The sequence below is a fragment of the Abramis brama genome (assembly GCF_963993115.1).
Source record: "Abramis brama genome assembly, chromosome: 1".
NCBI lineage: Eukaryota > Metazoa > Chordata > Actinopteri > Cypriniformes > Leuciscidae > Abramis > Abramis brama.
The window spans coordinates 44,571,216-44,590,360 of NC_139963.1; the positions used below are offsets into that span (position 1 = coordinate 44,571,216).

At 36.9% G+C, this 19,145-nt stretch overlaps 2 protein-coding genes across 2 annotated transcripts; one reads left to right on the forward strand and one right to left on the reverse strand.

Annotated features, from left to right (window-relative positions):
- Nucleotides 1-1,060: 1,060 nt before the first annotated feature.
- LOC311081309 (GPI-linked NAD(P)(+)--arginine ADP-ribosyltransferase 1-like) lies at nucleotides 1,061-4,210 on the forward strand (the record flags this gene model as incomplete). Its single annotated transcript, XM_084111814.1, has 3 exons — nucleotides 1,061-1,154; nucleotides 1,388-1,627; nucleotides 3,951-4,210. The coding sequence occupies 3 exons, from the start codon at nucleotides 1,061-1,063 to the stop codon at nucleotides 4,208-4,210; spliced, it is 594 nt and encodes a 197-aa protein (XP_083967940.1).
- A 1,286-nt stretch (nucleotides 4,211-5,496) lies between these two features.
- LOC311081316 (butyrophilin subfamily 1 member A1-like) lies at nucleotides 5,497-18,974 on the reverse strand (the record flags this gene model as incomplete). Its single annotated transcript, XM_084111824.1, has 5 exons — nucleotides 5,497-6,418; nucleotides 17,168-17,209; nucleotides 17,906-17,991; nucleotides 18,227-18,482; nucleotides 18,578-18,974. Coding segments are annotated over 5 exons (1,308 nt in total), but the record flags the coding sequence as incomplete, so codon positions are not given.
- Between the last annotated feature and the right edge of the window lie 171 nt (nucleotides 18,975-19,145).

Genomic DNA, 19,145 nt, shown 5'->3' on the forward strand with positions numbered 1-19,145 from the left:
CCCAGCACTGTCTCTTGACAATGATAAAGTAGAGGGCGTAGGAGTACCACACAGTCCAAACACACATTTTTGGATTAATCCTAACAATGTAAGCAATTTTTTTTTCAACAGTTAAAGTATTTCTTAGAAAGCAGAGTAGGTAGCAGACAGGATTTATCACATGCTGCCCATACAAAACACGGGAAGAATGGAGTCACCATCTGCTTTTGTCATAAGGTTTAGAGAAGCATGGGAGCAGGATTTGAGGCTGCCTGTAGATAACTCTATGAAAGCCCTATTCATAAATATGCCTGAATATGAGCCAGCAACCAGCACAACTGATTAGAATCACAACAAATTTACCATAATTCCTGCTTCACCTGTAAGTTTATTAGGAAGATATATAATGCATAAATTAGGAATGGAAATGACCTTTGATAACAATATAGTTTATCTTTTCTCTCGAGTCTGTAGGCTTCTGTTGAGCCACTGCCAAACACAGTGGATATTATTTAACTGGTTGAAGAACAACAGGTAACAAGTGACGCACCGCAGCCTGACCACACAGGTAGACATTGAGCCATATCGAGCTAAATTAAAAACCACATCGCCAGTGTATGTGAAGCAATATCCATTGTCATATGACAAAGAGATTGGTATACAACCAATCATTGATAATTTTCTGGCATAAGGGGTCCTCATACCAATTAATTCACAATACAATATGCCTATCAACACAGTTGCCAAAGCAGATGGAAAGAGTTGGCATTTAACACAAGATTTGCACACAGTAAATTAATTGATTATACCATTAGAGCCGGTTGTTCCTGACGAAACTACCATTATGAATCCTATTCCATGCACACATTCATTGGTTGGATTAATTCGGTTCGGTAGTATAGATAAAAGCCCCCCCGCACTGACTGTTGATTGGTTGGGTGCTTACATGCGCTTTGTGGGGCACACACACGCAAGGTATCTCACTCCCTCTCTCTGCCGTGCGCGCGCTCTTGCTCGCTCGCTCGCTCTAGGTTCCGGGAGATTTTAACTGATTTGCGGGCATCAGGGAGCCGCTATCGACATGCGGGAGACTCCAGGAGCTTCCGGGAGACTTGGGATGTCTGTCCGCTGCAGTGCAGAAAACACTGGCAACAATCACAGACTAATCATCAACTGTCTGTGTCTTGCAATATGGACGTCATACTGATCTCTGCAAAAACACAGGAAGACTGAGCAAGCCTCCATCATCACATGGGCAATGTGCTAGCCCAGGTTAGATTCAAAGCCTTGTGAGAGAAAAGTGGACTATTTGGTCATTGCTCATCACAAAGCCCCTTAAAACACAACCCTCCAGTGGAGACAGAACTTCTAAAGAAAGAACTCAATAACTTGAATATTTTTAAAACAGCTTGGGAAAAAGGGAAAGAGTTTGTCAAGACCCAAAAGAAAGGTTTGAAAAAGAATCATGAAATCGCCATTAATGTGTACAGTGATGCTAATGTACACAAGTACTTCAATACTGCCATTCATGGTGATGCAAACCAGAACAAACACAAGACATATGAATGGTATTCACTTCACTTTCTGTTAACAGATGCAATACATATTCTGAAGAAAACACAAAATAAATGCATGTTAACGTATCGTGGTACCAAAGATACATTTGATTATAAGAATCAGAACAAAGAGCTTTGTTCGGCTCATTTTCATTCTCCTCTCCTGGGGCCTCATTTATAAACGTTGCGTACGCACAAAAGAAGGTGTACGCCGCTCTCTACGCAATAATTGGTATTTATAAAAAGCAAACTTGACGGGAAAATGTGCGGTCCTTCACGCAAGCTCTGACCCAGGCGTACGCACAAAAACGGGTGAAATGAGAAATGGCGACACCGTCGTCAGATGGAAGAAACACGTGAAAGTGTGTGAAACTGTAGATCGTTGTGTAAAAGAAATGGCAATACTGCCTCTCATAAATAACATGAAGACTTCACAAAGCAAGTCTTACAATTAAAGGGATAGTTCGCCCAAAAATGATATTTAAGCCATGATTTACTCACCCTCAAGCCGTTCGAGATGCATATGTCAATCTTTTTTCAGACGAACACATTTTCAGTTATTTTAGAAAATGTCTTAGATCTTTCAGTGGTTATAATGTGAAGCAATGGGGTCCAGCTGATTCAAGTCGCAAAATGGGCATGCATCCTTCACAAAAATAATCCATCCGGCTCCAGGGGGATAAACGAAGGCCTTCTGAGGGTAATCCGTTCAGTTTTGTCGTAAAAATATACATATTTAAAACTTTATAAACGAAAATAACTGGCTTCCGGTGGCGGTCAGCGCGCGTTCATGCACTGAAAAAAATGTGGAGTGACATTTACTTAAAAAAAAGCTAGGCAACTTTTTCCACACAGAAAGTGCTTGTAATCTTTACTCGGGCTATTTCAATTAGTAATTAATTGTAAAAGTAATTAAATTGAACAAATTATAATTGAGTAATATATGAGTTCAGTGATTCAGGTCTAATGATTGTGAAATAATGATTATGTTAAAACACAACCAACACCATCAGATCACCTTTTCTATTTGTTCATCTGGCTGTTATAACTCATGTACAGCAGCCAAACGAAACTTAAAGTTTATAATTTAAGGGGCAAGAGCTCAACTAAAACACACACTGATCTCCACAATGGTGACTTTAATTATGGTTTTCTCCTTCAGTGATTCTGCTTGTTAACACCAGGTGTCTTCAATGTTGGCAATAAAAGATATTTAGTAAATTTTACTCATTTTAAATGGTTAACTTTTAAGGAATTAATTTGATTAATTATTACTCAATTATAATTTGTTCAATTTAATTACTTTTACAATTAATTACTAATTGAAATAGCCCGAGTAAAGATTACAAGCACTTTCTGTGTGGAAAAAGTTGCCTAGCTTTTTTTAAGTAAATGTCAAAAAAGGAAGCGTCGTGACGTAGAACGAGCGTGACAGCGGAGCCAGAGAGCAGAGCGAAACAAAACTCTACGTTCGCTCTACGTCACAACATCATTCATCTCCATGAACGCGCGCCGACCGCCACCGGAAGCCAGTTATTTTCGTTTATAAAGTTTTAAATATGTATATTTTTACGACAAAACTGCACGGATTACCCTCAGAAGGCCTTCGTTTATCCCCCTGGAGCCGGATGGATTATTTTTGTGAAGGATGCATGCACAATTTGCGACTTGAATCAGCTGGACCCCATTGCTTCACATTATAACCACTGAAAGATCTAAGACATTTTCTAAAATAACTGAAAATGTGTTCATCTGAAAAAAGATTGACATATGCATCTCGAACGGCTTGAGGGTGAGTAAATCATGGCTTAAATATCATTTTTGGGCGAACTATCCCTTTAACAGCCTACACAAACACCCGTTTGATCGATCTGCAGTGTAAAACAAACAAAATCAAACGAAGATTACAACAGAAATGCATTTTAACACATATTTGCAAAAAGATATAAATATGTTCTGCAATAATATTAGCATGTTATGCAATTCATCCTCATAACACATCTGTAGCTTGTCAGATGCAATCAAATGGATGGTAATAAAATGCCATGATGCCATCACAATACGTAATGACGCACAATGGCTGATCATGCGCTTCACGCTTGCGCGTGAGTGAAGTTACGTTTCTTGGTTTTCCTCTGTGTTTGCCATGATTTCGCAATCGATGAATATTAACTTATGGGCTTTTCACAGTCTATTTATGGGCAACAATGGGCGTGACATGAAGCCGCAAAAGCTGCGCTACATTTAGAATGGATTGTGATTTATTAAGGGAAAACTGCGTAGGATGTGCGTGTGCACGGTTTTATAAATCCGAATATTTCTGTGCGTACGCATGTCCTATGTTTCATCCGTACGCCACTTCTGACGCAAATCCTACGCAAAGTTTTATAAATGAGGCCCTTGATCGTAAAATAGCACAACGTTTTGGAACTAAATCTTGTTTTGAAATCTTCACTTGTGAAGGCGCTAATGTGACAAAATATTCTAAGCTGCGTCATGAGAAAGAGGTGCTGATTCCTCCATATGAGAAGTTTAAAGTCACTGCTGTGAAGACAAGAAGAGATCAGAAAGATCTCTGGTGTGAAACTGTGTTCACTTTGAAAAGCTCTGGAACAAGAAGTGACCTGAACTGTGCTCTATTCAAGAAAATAACCAAGACCAAAACAAATTACTGAGAATCATTCTGAAATTACTGAACAAAAAGCTTTGAATTTATGATATAATAATGTACATCATCTGCATTATTCTTTCCTCTTGGTTTAGTTCAATAATTATTTATTCAATTTGTTTAATTTCAACAAAATGAAATAAAGTTATTTTAAGTGACCCAATTCAGTGGCCTTAGACTGATTTTATATGCATCTCATTTCTTAATTTATATTTATATCTTTTTGCATCATATTACTGAACAATTTTAGTGCTTTCTATCTAAAAAACTGTCAGCGATAGCATATTGACTGCTAAATTACCTTCTGAGTGCAATGCAGCTTGCAGGAATATATCAACTCACTTTTTTTATGATTTCTTTGTATATGTATATACTGTATGTATAACTGTGTGTAACTGTGTGAAATAAACTTTATTTTTTTATTTGTTTGTGGTTTTCATTGTGCAGAAGAGTGACTCTTGTGGTTTTGTTGTGTTTGGCTCCCAGATAGCAACATTGTTTCGGCCCAGATCCGGCCCACATCTGTCACTTGTGGAATGCGGATCTGGCCCACATGCAGCGTAGAATGATGGCACTTGGGCGGACCGCTCCTGTTTGCCAGATCTGGGCCACAAGCAGGCCATAGCGATGCCACATAGCCAAGAGCAAAGAAATAAACCAGAACTGGACCTTATCTGAGCCACAAAACCTGTGTATATTAAATATGGAGTCATCTCAGTCTTAATAAGCCTGTTAACAAGCAGAACCACTGAAGGAAAGAAGAGAACAGCAAAAGAGACGAGCAGAAACACAAGAACTACAACTGACTTCAGACACAGTCTTAGATGAAATCAACTGAAGAGAAAAGAAGACATTAAATCTGTGAAGATCTCAGCAGAGGAGGATTAAACAACTCCACAAACAGCATTACCAGCTTCACTTATTACTAACCAGACTGACTTTATTTCTGCCAGACTTATACAGAAGTTTTTATTGAGAATTAACAGAAGTTTAACTCCACCGACTGCATTGATCTAAAGCATGATGAGAAACGACTTGCTGATGACAAAGCCTAATGCACATTGGTTTAAACAGTCATGATGTATTGTTCTCTTTTAACATGTTTGATTTTAAAACTCTGATATCATGTTTTATGTGTATAAATTATGTGTGAATATTCCCAAATATTCTCCATATGGGTTATTTGATTTTTAAATATAAAAAATATAAACACATGTCTGTAATTAAAGTAAAAAGGATTTATAAACACGTCTTTCGAAGGGAAATAAATAACAGTACTTTGGGTGTCATGTTCATTATATTTATTTTCATATAAAAGCAACAGAACTTAAATTGCATCATCAACACCGTACATGAGTGTGAATCAGTGTGAATCCTGCGCTATCCGTCCACTACAGACATTAACTCAGAACACATATTATTATAAGACTCATTTAGTCCTTCAAGAGCTTGACAGTAAAAATCAACTGTGTATACAATGGCTCAGACTGATAACATCTCAATTTTTTTGTTTAATAGAACAATAAAAACAGGGTTGGAAAGACATGAAAATGTTCTTTTTGGATGAACGATATCCATCCTATTAATAAAAAAATGAAAATTAAGAATACAAGTGATTACTTAAGAATATATGAATACATGAATAAACTTTTATTTCACTTGATCAAATTCATTCACTGATCTTATTATTAATCATCACAGATAATCAGTGGTGTGGAGTTTTCATTCCTCCGATAACCCAAACAAACAAATGGATAGAGTTTCTTTTTAAAAGACTGACTGGTGTAAGAGTAGATATGAGACATGGACTTCACATCATAAAAGGAGACGAGACCCTCCTCATAATCCACAAACACAACGACCCTCTGAAGCTCCTCTCTCAGAGAAAGAGGGACAAATGTAGAATCACAAGCCGAATACCTCACATCTCTCCGACTCACAGTCCAGTATCCAACGTCAGGACTCAGACTGATCCCGCTCATCTTACTGGATTCTCTGGCCACTCCTAAATCCCACTGAGTTTGATCCTTCACCTGCACCTCAAAGTAAAAACACGAGGAGAATCCGCCCTTCCCGAGAACACCAAGATAACCATCAAACCTGTCTTTTCCCCCATTCACTCCTTTCAGTTCTTCCTTTCCATCTCTCACTTGTTTCCCATCATGAGACACGATGAGATGTGGATGAGATGTATCAGCATCCAGAATCACATTCACTGCAGAAAATATTGAAAATTCTGCTTTACAGATGAGCAAATAATAAAATAAAGACAATTATATTTTATAATTAGGAATCATGGTAACTTAAGAACAAGATAAACAAAAATAAAAAATAATGCATTAATTGAAAACTAGATAAAAAAGTTTGTAAGCAAACGCGGAAGTTGGCTTGAGATAACCTGAACAGAAAGTCTGAAGTTGCTAGGTTGTTCAGGGTTTTTGCTACACTGTTAGACCTTACCAGGTTTTTTTTACAGTAAAATACTGGCAACACTGTTGCCAGTAATATACTGTTAATTGTATAGTTCTTTACTGTAATCTACAGTATGTTACTGTAAAAATGCACTAAATTTAAACTCGAGTTAACTAATTTCACTTGGAGAAACCGACTGCCTTAAATTTAACAAACTGTCATTTAAAGGGATACTTTACCTTTGGAAAGATGAATGTGTATTTAAAATAGGTCATTTATGTAGAAGAAATGTGAAGAAATGAGTATTAAGAAATGTATTTTTGGCTTATGTGGATGAAAGACAACAACTCCCAGAATCCACTTGCTTCGCTGCCCTAGGAGGCCACGCCTACCGGTAAGAGAGCGCAGTTGAAAACAAGGTTAGGCTACCAGTGAGTCTCCGTGACGAGTCTGCCTGGGATTTCGGGATCGCCCAAAATGTCTGGGATTCGGCTTTTGCGTTCTACAGTCGCCATTCATTGTTTACTGTGGCGAGCAGGACGAGGCTGACGGCCGCGGGAGAACGGCGCGAGGCCGGTGGCGTCATTACTGAGACGCGCCGGTCTCGCAACGGATGTGCGGGAATTTTCTTAGCAATGTTAAAACGCACATCAACCGATCACTTGTTTAGCGTTCATGTAAACACTACATTCAGATTCACTGATCGGAATGAATTCAGTTAGATTGAAACAAGAGGTGTGCATGTAAACAATGAATGGCGACCGCAGAAAGCAAAAGCCGAATCCCGGACATTTTGAACGATCTCGCCCGCCGGACAAGTCCAGGAAAAGGAGGATGGTAACCCCTACTTACTCAGCTTTCTCCTACTATTTAGCTTTCTCCACAGAACAAGAGCCTGCTAGCTTAGCTTCCAAAGAAAGACGGCTGACACTGTGTACATTCTATGAGTGAGATCCCACCCTCTATGGGCGGGTTGAACACATGCGGGACAGCCCCTACTACTGACTGTAGTCTTTAGCCTCTGGACAGAAAATCCTCCGATGACGCAAAATTATGATTTTTGCGTCATCGGAGGATTTTTTCCAGACAAAAAAATACATAAATCTCTCCTCTCAGGGGGATATGAGGGTGGAAAGCATGGTAATTCGAAAATACTACAGGTTTTCTACTAATACAAAGCTTAATGCTAAATCCTGAAGTATCCCTTTAAATGTATTAACCAAAATGTATAATGCATAAATAACATGAGCAAAGTATTGTGAACTTATTTCATTTGAGACCACTAAAAACTACTGTACATTTCCACTGGACCACAACTACAAAGTCAGCGCCTGTTAACTAAAGCAACATGCAGTGTATCATCAATGTTTGTAGATCTTCTGCTGGACTGAAGCACAGGCTCTACTCTTCAGCACAAAACGGTGACCCCCAAAAAAAAAGAAGATTTTACTGTAAACTACTGGCAACAGTGTTGCCAGTATAAACCTGTTTTATAACTTACAGTTTATTACTGTTAAAATACATTTTGTGGGTGTGTCTTTTTATCTTACAATGTTAACCCTTTCAACCCCACAGGGAAATATACACTACAAAGAGTAAAAAGTAACATTGACGCAGTGTTGCAGTGAGATAATTAAATTAATATGTTGAATAATAAGTGAATAAGTGAAATAAGTGAATGTTGAGCATTAGTGATGAACACCTGCTGTTAACAAGCAAAATCACTGAAGGAAAGAGAAACACAAGAACATAAAATAGAGAAACACAAGAACTACAACTGACTTCCAGCCATTACACATTATTACACATTGCACATTATTACACATTATTATTGACTTTTTTTAGCATAAGTTTTTCTCTTCCTTGAACTTTGTTTTTGCAGGTCACACTTGTGCACACACACACAAATGGTTTGTGAATGCAGTTTGTTAAATTGAGTATGATGACAAAATCATCATATAGCTTGTTCATTCATTAATCTCATTCAGAGTTTAATTCTCTATCAAAAGTGTTATATTACCACTACTGTGAAACTACAGCAATGATTTACAATGACAATTATTTTAACACATCATGCACAACCAAAGAAAGAGAGCTACACTGTCTTGCAGGAGCACAGATATACCAAAAATCAGCACATGTCTCTCAACAATGGTGGCAATATTTAATTTTATTTTTATTCATACTGCAGTGCATGCTGGGAGTTTTATTCTATCCTGGAACCCAGCATGCATTGCGACATGAAACTTTTGATTGTCACCATTATTGAGATTCATGTGCTGATTGTTGATTGTTGATGTCTGTGTCCAAATAAAGGATGAGTTCTAAATGTTTTACTGCACTATATGATTTCAGTATCCTTTATAATAAATGTTTACAGACACATTGCTGGATTTAATGTTGTAGATTAACAGATATACGATAAATATTAAATACCCATAAATTCAAAGCTTTTATACTGGATGTGATCAGAGGATCAGACGTGTCCAGGATGATTATGGCATCATCTCAACAGACATAAACATCGGATCAACTTATTCTTGGCTTTTTCTTGCCATAATAAATGTGTTTTATAAACACACAGTTACAGCAGCCAGCAATAAACTAATATTATAAAGTCAAGGGTCAAGAGACCAACTAAAACAAATACTGATCTCCATCATGGTGACAACAAACTTTATTATTTTCAATAAAATATCAACAACTAAATATCTGTTAATTCTCAACAAGAACTTTTGTACATGTATGAAAGAAATCGTAAACTGGTTTCACACTCAGTGGCTGGAAGTCAGTTGTACTTCTTGTGTTTCTCCTTTTTCAGGTTTTGTTTCTCTGTCCAGTGATTCTGCTTATCAGGTGTTCATCAGTTTCTCAATTCACTCACTTCTATTCATTCAATGTCAAGTGGACTATATTAGTGAACTAATGTAGGGAATAGTGAATGAGGGTATAGGGTGTGATTGTGAAAACAGCCTCTGAGTGTCGATTTTGAGTGCTGTTAATTCACAGTATATGTTTTGTTTTCTACGGTATATTACTGTTTTAATGGAAAATGGTATGATATTGTCAGAATTTGGCCTTTTTTTACAGCAAGGGTTAACAGTGTATGAGGTTGCTAGAGTGTTCTGGGTGGTTGATGGTTTTGGAAGGTTGCTAAGCATTTGCCTGGGTGTTGCTATGCAGTTGCTAGGGCATTCTGGGTGGTTGTTAGGTTGTTGCTACTATGGTAAGTACATGTAACATATGTAACAAGGACACTGTAAAATAACGTGTTACCCAAAATTCTTATGCAAGAATAGTAGGGATATCATACTTGATCATTTAGTATATGAATAATTTGATTGCATTTATTATACCAAAAACGCAAAAACATTAATAAATAAATGTAGATATGATGATGAATTTAAAATAAATACTCATGAATAGATTTTACTCACCTGTGTGTGTTCTTAAATGTGTGACAGCTAAGAATGAAACAAAGTATGAAGTTATAAAGGGTTCATAACAGAATTCATCTTTAGATCAATAATGAGATCAATAATTTGAATCACTGCTTGAAGAGCAACAAAATCCTAGAAGACTTTACACAGTTTATACTGTATATCCTATAATAAAATATAATGAATAGTAGACATATATAAATGCACAGTGTATTAATTCATTATTTTGCAAAATAATTCAAAAGTAATTAATATTTTAATAAAGGCATAAACAAATTCACCTTTTGGTATAATAATCTTCTGACTTCGTAAAAGCTGGTCACATTCTAAAGAAAATTCAGAAATAGATGAGAAAATAACATTATACATTTGTTGTACAGCAGAATCAAACTTACTGCATTATTTTCATGTTATCACTGTAAAGCTGCTTTGAAACAATCTGTAATGCATAAAGCACTAAGCAAAGGTGACTTGACTTGACATTGAAATTACAAACAAGTTACAATCATTAGCTGTGTTTATAGGGTGTGTTAACATCACACAAGTAAGTACATCAGTGTCACGGTTCTCTTTCTCGTCTTGTGTGATTGTTGTTGTGTGTGTGCTTGTGGGCGTGGTCACTGATCACTACAGCCTGTTTTATACTCCTGCGTCGGACCTACGCCGAAGCCTCTACACTGTAGGCAACGCGTTGGTTTTAATTTATACCTCTGCGTCGTTGTCCGCGTTGACGCGCACCTAGGGAGCATGTGAAACCCCGAGTGAGGGGTTCTGGCAGACCAATCACAGCGCTTGCGTCCGCGTAGAATTGACGCGTTGTTACATTTTTGGAGAGGTGCACGTCAGGGTACGCCGTAGGGTACGCGCGCTACACACAGCCTACGACGTAGCTACGGCGGCAGTTCGACGCAGAAGTATAAAACAGGCTGACCACTGATCTGCGGCGACAGCTGCATCTCATCAGCGGTGCCAGCTGCAGCTGATCAACGTACCTACTTAAGTTCACAGTTTCGTCTTGTCTTAGTCGGATCGTTGTGGAGTTTTCCTGTGTTCATTCCCGTTTCTGTCTGGCGTTTCCCGTTCCTGCTTCTGTCTGGCGTCTTCGTGAGTCGGTGTGTTCCTGTTGGATTGTTCTTCGTGTTCTTCGTTCTCCATCTGGATTTCTCACACCTGGCACGTCACAGACACCTTCCACACAGCAAAATCCCCAGTGTTAAATTAACACTGAGAAGTGTGAATTATATAAACTCTGAGCAGAGTGTTAAATGAACACTGAAGCAGTGTTAAAGTTAATGAGCTAATTAAGTGATTAATTGAGTGATGATTGACCATTATTGAAGACACCTGATGTTAACAAACAGAATCACTGAAGGAGAAAATCACACATTGTGAGTTACCATTATGGTGATGGGTGTTTGCTTTAGTTGGGCTATTGACCCTTATATGTTTACTTTAGATTTTGTTTGGCTGCTGTTATTGATTTATAACAGTCAAATGAACAAAGAAAAAAGTGATCTGATGGTTATGTTATGACAATCATCATTTGAACTTGATTAGCTTCACTGAACTCATTGAGACCCTTGTTTCTGACTTAGATTTATGTTGTTGATTACAGCATAACTGTGATTCTGCATATCTAGAATTTTAGATATAGTACAAAGGATTTCTATTTTGTGAAAAAAAATAAAAAATCTTTCTTTAAGGCACACACAGACATCAAGATTCAGTCTATGCATCTCAACAATGGTGACGAGCAGAATATACAATTAGGAAAAGGAAATTACTAAGACAATTCAGTTCATAATTTATTCATACCGCAATGCATGATGGGAGCCATTAATGAGTTGTGATTGGTGGCAGCCAGAGGGAAAGTTATTGTTACCATTGTTGAGATTCACAGGCTGATTATTGATGTCTGTGTTTCTAAATAAATTTATTTAAAAGTCTTTTGATCAGACCAATGTTTATTAATTATTTTGGATTATATTAAAAAAACTGAAAATCATATGCTGTAGAATCACAGAGCTGCTGTAATTATCAAGTTAAACCAAATTATCTCAAAAGTTTCATTTTTCAGATCACAACATGATTATGTCTAAACATAACCAACACCATCAGATCACATTAGTTCTTTGTTCATCTGACTGTTATAAATCAACAACAGTAGACAAACAAAATCTAAAGAAAACATATAAGGGTCAAGAGCCCAACTAAAGCAAACACCCATCACCATAATGGTAACTTACAATGTGTGATTTTCTCCTTCAGTGATTCTGCTTGTTAACATCAGGTGTCTTCAATAATGCTCAATCATCACTCAAATATTCACTTAATTAGCTCATTAACTTTAACACTGCTTCAGTGTTCATTTAACACTCTGCTCAGAGTTTATATAATTCACACTTTTCAGTGTTAATTTAAGACTGGGGATTTTGCTGTGCAGCCTCACCACCATCATCATCCGTGTTGCCCGAGGTCCCTGCGCCACTCTACTGCCTTCGTGTTTTTGTGTGTTTGTTCATATAATCTGACTCTTCTGTTAAACTTCCAATAAGGAGTTTATTTACTTGCATTATTGCATCCTCCTTTTGAGTTGTTACAATCAGTGACTGAGTAAATATACATTATAAGCAACTGATAACCATTTATATGACCCAAGATATACACAAAACTGAATGAATACACAGTCTGTTAGAGTTGTATGACTGTAAACAGACTTTAAATGAGCAATTAATTAATAACTTAATAAAGACAGATTCACCATGTTGTATTTGGCTCTTCTCATCCTGTAGTTGATCGCGTGCTGAAGAAAATTCAGGATAAAAGACGAGAAAACAGAATTCAGACAACATGAGTATTAATAACATTATAATTTCTGATTGAATAACAACACATCACAGGAGATGTACAAGTATGTGAATGCATAATGTCTGTTAATTAAATATTCTGTGGAAATATTCAGACTTGGCATTAATACTGAATTACATGAGTTAAAAAAGACAGATTCACCATGTTGTGTTTTCCTGTGCTCATCCTGTAGTTGATCGAGTGCTGAAGAAATAAGGATAAAGGATAAAGATATAAATAAGGATAAAGATATAAAGAAGAGAAAACAGCATAAAATATATAGCTTATATACATACATGCATTTCCTTCCATATTTTGGGACAAAGACATTTTCCTCAGTACTTCACATCATCAATGAAGATGAAGCGTGAGCCACTCTGTCTTACATGCACAACTGTCAACACTTTATTGAACTTTTTGAGTTATCTTTTTACATGGACTCAGTTAAGCTGTATTTACTTAGTATTTTCAACTTGAAAATGTTTGTTATTTGAACTTATAAATTTAGTTTAAATAACTATGAAAGTAAAGTGAACTTTCTTTTTAAGTTTTCTATACCAAAGTTCATGTTCATTTCACCTTATTTGGCTATTTTCTTAGTTCAACCAAATAAATACTTATTTTATTTCGGTTGTTTTTTATTTAAATTGTAAATTATTATTTTATTTCAAAGGTTTCAGTTGACAACTTTTTATTACCATTTAAATGCATTTCTACGGCAAATAATAAATGATCTGATGTCAGCCATTGAAACATATAAACTGCAAATCAAATCAATTAAATCTCTGAAGATCTCAGAAGAGGATTAAACAACTCAGCAAACAGCATCACCAGATTAACTTATTACTAACCAGTTTAAAAGCAGACAACTTCAGATGATCTACTGTACTTTATCAATGTGTTCTCAATTCAACACTATTGCAATTGGTGAAAAAGAAATCATCAAAAAAAAAAAGAAAAAAGAAAAAAAAAGAGTCAAGGGTCAATTGCTCAACTACAGCAAACAATAATCCCCATAATGGTGAAATGAAACATTTTGTCAGGGTTCTGCCCTGGCAGCTTTGTCTCTTGCATCTTTGTTTAATGTTTCCATGTTTGTTTTGTGCTTGAGCACATGGCTGTGTCTTTGTTTATGTTGGCCATGTGCTCCCCTTGTCTTGCCTCCTAGTTTCCCCTTACCTCCCCCTCGTTTAGTCCTCATCTAGTCCTCACTAATTGTGTTCACCTGGTCCTCGTTTGCTCCACTCCCTTTATATTGTGCTTCCTTGCAGCTTGTCTTTGCTGGATTGTTGGTTTGTGTTCATGTCCAAGACCTTTCTCAAGTATTGTCATATTCTGTCTAAAGCTCTTTCTAGCTTGTATCCTTTCAGCTTTTGCTTTGGGGTTATATTAGATTAACTTCCCTTTATTTAGCTTTCTTTAGTTTTACCTGAGCTAATCTAGTATTTGTTTGATTCTGTCTCAGATTTATAGAGTTACAGTTAGAGTAAAACCATCAACAGGTAACCATCATCACCTGATCTCATTTCACTTTAGCTTTTTTTGCTGCTGCAAATGTGTTCAACAAACACACTGTCACAGCTGCCAAAAAAGACAAAATATATAAGAGTTAAGAGCCCAGCTAATGGAAACACTAATCTGTTATGGTGATTTCAAATGAAACATGTTAATTCTCAATAAAACCTTTTGTAGATGTCTGACAGAAATAAAGTCAGTCTGGTTAGTAATAAGTGAAGCTGGTAATGCTGTTTGTGGAGTTGTTTAATCCTCCTCTGCTGAGATCTTCACAGATTTAATGTCTTCTTTTCTCTTCAGTTGATTTCATCTGAGGCTGTGGCTGAAATTACTCCATATTTAATATACACAGATTTTTTGGCTACGATAAGGTCCAGTTCGGGTTTATTTCTTTGCTCTTGGCTAACATGTGGCATTGCTATGCAGAGGTGTAAAGTCCAGGTTCAGAAAGTAAAAGTCCTCCTCAGTATTTTGTTCCAATCACCTGGATTTGCTAACTCAGAAAGGAGAGAGAACTAATTAGTGAAATCAGCTGACTGAGTTTATGGGTGGAATAAACATAATGGCAGGACTTTTACTCTTTGACCCCTGGATTACCCACCTCTGCTAAATTAAAACACGATTTAACTCATTTCATTTGCAGAAACTGACTGCCTTAAATTGGGCAATTGCCATTTAAGTTTTTTAACTAATATTTATAGTGTGCTAGTTATGTGAGCATATTAATGCCGTGAAGTTTTTTTTTTTTTTTATCCCCAAAAAAACTCTTATAGTAAAGTGAACCAAATTAAACAAAAACATTAAAACAAGAAACATCAATTTAACTCGAATCGCTTTCAGATAACTGCTAGCAGCACACATGCAATAACTAATATAATTAGCAAACAGCTTATCAGTGCATCAGCAACTACACAATTACTGGTTTAAATAAAGGAACAGGCAGAATAATATCAGTCATTGTTTCATGATCTTCTGCTGGACTGATGCACAGACTCTACTCTTAAACACAATGACCCACAAAACTCAGACAACAGAACATTAATGAGTTAATGAGATAATTAAGTGCTGTTAAAGGTGCTATAAGCGATCTCGGTTGGCGTAACCTCTTGTTGATGTTTGAATTACTATCAAACAAAACAGAGGCTAGCTAGACCCTCCCTCCTCCTCATCCACGCACTAGTCTCAGCCTCAGACGTCACGCCCACGGAACGTTGGCTAAACGTCTGATGCATATGGTACACTTAACTGGAAACACTTAAGGAATGTCGAAGTTGTCATCTGATTGGTTGAATTTTATCGGATTTCCGGGGGCGCGAGTGTCGCGTTTATTTTCGGTCCGCCGGGAAACAAAGCGCAGACGTGTGATTGCGGAAGAAAAACTGTTGTGTTTACATGAGTGACAATGAGCATTTATCAAGATCAGCTAAACGTAGGATTCTCAAAAGTATGCGAGGTTATACGTGCACGAACAGATCAATGACTTACTGCTTGTTTTCTTCTCCTTCTTTGATTTTCTATGCTGACTGACTTGTTGCACGCCGGTCTGTTGTTTTGGGGACATTCCCACGCCCCGAAACGTGACGCTGAACGAAACGAACTGTAATTGGTTGTTTGACATGTCGGTCAAACGGCCTTATGGGCGGGCCTTGGCCAAAGAAAGCTGCTATGAATTCCAGACCTTCAGCCGTCAGTCTGAAGGTCTGGCTACGCGAGACTATCCACACACTAACCCCCTGAACCCCACCCCCACATCATTCTTGTCAGTTATTGGCTGGAACAGTTTGTTATGTTTCGTGCTGCGGGTCGCTCTGTTTGTTGCTCAGTTTGTTTTTGCTGCAGTTTGTGGAGGAGATGATTGCGGTAGGCTATGTGAAAAAAAAAATTTGGCCTAAAAAACGCTTGAGATCGCTTATAGCACCTTTAACAAGCAGAATCACTGAAGGAAAGAGAAACAACAAGAACAGAAAATGAGAAGAGATGAACAGAAACAAGAACTACAACTGACTTCCAGCCATTACACATCATTACATTTATTGCTAACCAGTTTGACTTTATTTCTGTTTTACGTCAGAAGCTCTTATTGCGAAAAAGCAGAGGTTTAAATATTGACTTGATTGAAAATGTTTAGTTCAGCTCGTGACCCTTGACTTTAACATCATGTTTTTCTCTGGCTGCTTTAACTGTGTTTAAAAGGGACTTTATGGCAGAAAAGAGAGAAAATGTGATCAGTGAATGCTGATTGTTTTGTATTGATAATGACATATTCATTGTGTGGTCTCTTGATTAATTTTTGATGTCTGTCTCAAAGTTATGCAGATGTTCAGAGTAAAACATGTAAAAAACTATCCCCAGGCTGCCTTAATTATTTACATAAGAACATAAAATAACAAGAAAACAAGAGCGTTGGATGAGTTTCTTGATCTCAACCAGTGTTCAATCCAGTTTTTATCACAAGAGTTACATTATTAACACACTTAAACTTTACATTACCACCTACACTTTACATTAAACTACAGCAAGAGTTCCAACAGCAATCAGTTATAATGAAGGATTTTAAAAACACATCATGCACAAATCAGAGCTATAACCGTAACTTAGACTTAAATAAAGACTTAAATCACTGACATCAAAAATCAGCCCATCAATCTCAACAATGTTGACAATCCCCCCCCCCCAAAAAAAACTCAGAATATTAATATTTAATATTGATTTAAATATTGAATTAAATTATTTAATGAAGACATACTCACCACGTTGTATTCTGTTCTTCTCATCCTGTAGTTGATCGTGTGCTGAAAAAAAATTGGAATAAAAGTCAAGAGAAAACAGCATTAAATATATAGCTGATACATTTATATATACATACATTTCCTTCCATAGTGTTTGGAACAAAGACATTTTCCTCAGTACTTCACATCATCAATGAAGATGAAGTGTGTTTCAACAGCAATCAGTTATAATGAATATTTTAAAAACACATCATGCACAAAAACATAGTTATAACATCATAGACTAATCTAAGTCACCTTACTCTAATCACATTAGACTGGGGATCATTTTTTACATCTATTTATGAACATCTGCATATCTTAAACACACACAGACATCAAAAATCAGCACATGAATCTCAACAATGGTGACAATCAAACAAAAAAGTAATACTCTGAACATCACAAAACCGGCTACAAAAAAATCAACAAGAACATTAGCAACAAAAAAAAACAAGCAAACAGAAAATGGTAAGACCATTCAGCTGTATAATTTATTCATGCTGCAATGCATGCTGGGAGTTTTGTACTTTGCTGGCACCCAGCATGCACTGCGACATGAAACTATTGATTGTCACCATTGTTGAGATTCATGTGCTGATTGTTGATGTCTGTGTGTGTTTAAGTAATGCAAATGTTCATAAATAGATTAAAAAAATGATCCCCGGTCTGTCTTATTTATTTAAAATAAATAAAATAGCAAGAAAACAAGAACTTTACCTCTGTTTTTATGAGCGTACACAGCTATCAGTATTCCAGCAATCCCAGTGAGCACAACAGCAACTGAAATCAGGATGACTGATGTCCTCCAAGAATTAAACATATTATCTGCAAAACAAATCAGTAAAGAAGCACATTGTGTAAATCAAACATATTTTTACAGGTGTTTACATAATGTTAAGTTCTGAATGGCACATACACATTTGTATCAATCATGTTGATACAAAACTCTATTATAAACCTAATGCTAATTGCAGACTATGCTGAATTAAAAATATAATGTGAAACATAACTGACAAGTTCATTAACAGATATACTTACTTGTGGTGCATGTGATGTCTCAGTTTGACTCTGCAGTGAATCTTGTCGTCACTGTCATATACAGTGATGGTGTGTTTGACACTGAATCTGTCTGTGTTTCTGTGTGTCTCTGTAGTTTCTGAACTCAAACTGACTCCTTCACTGTCCAGCCACTCAAGATCAGGTTCAGGATACCAACCTTCAGATTCACACTGTAGATGAAGCCCTCCTGAATGATCAAACCCATCTACAGTGACCACTGGAGGACGTCCTACCGCTACAGATCAACAGGAAGAACATTCTGTTGTTATTCTGGCTTTTTTGAGTTAAATTTGTTCAGTGAAAAGAGCATGCTAGTTCTCACTTCCTCACCTTCAACTCTGACATCAACAGTGGCGTCATCATACCAGGATTTGGACTTAATTAAACACTTATAATGTCCTTCATCAGAGACTCGGACTGTTGAGAGTTTGAGCGATGCGTTTCCTCTCTGTAGTTCTTGATGGATCAGTTTTGTTCTCCCTCTGTAGGACTGAATCTGATCTATGTTTCTGTCTTCATGATCCTCATAGAGATGCACTGAGTCTTTCAGATCAAGTCTAAACCACTCCACTCTCATGTCCACAACACTGATGTTGGGTTTAACTGAACAGGGCAGAGTCACATCTTCACCAGGTACAGCAAATACAGGATCTGCAGGTCCCATTACTTCATACTGCTCTGTTACAAGAGATAGAGAGCAGATCTGAGCTACACATCCTAAAGGTTTTTACTCTAAAGTTGTTCCAGACGAACAGTAATGTGCAATAAATATAAAGTATTATTCACAATGATGAATACATTACCTGATCTTGAATCTATAATTCCACTAACAAGCAGGAGAGTCAAACAAATGAACTTCATCTCTGAGACACAGATGCTAAAAAGAAATATATGAAAA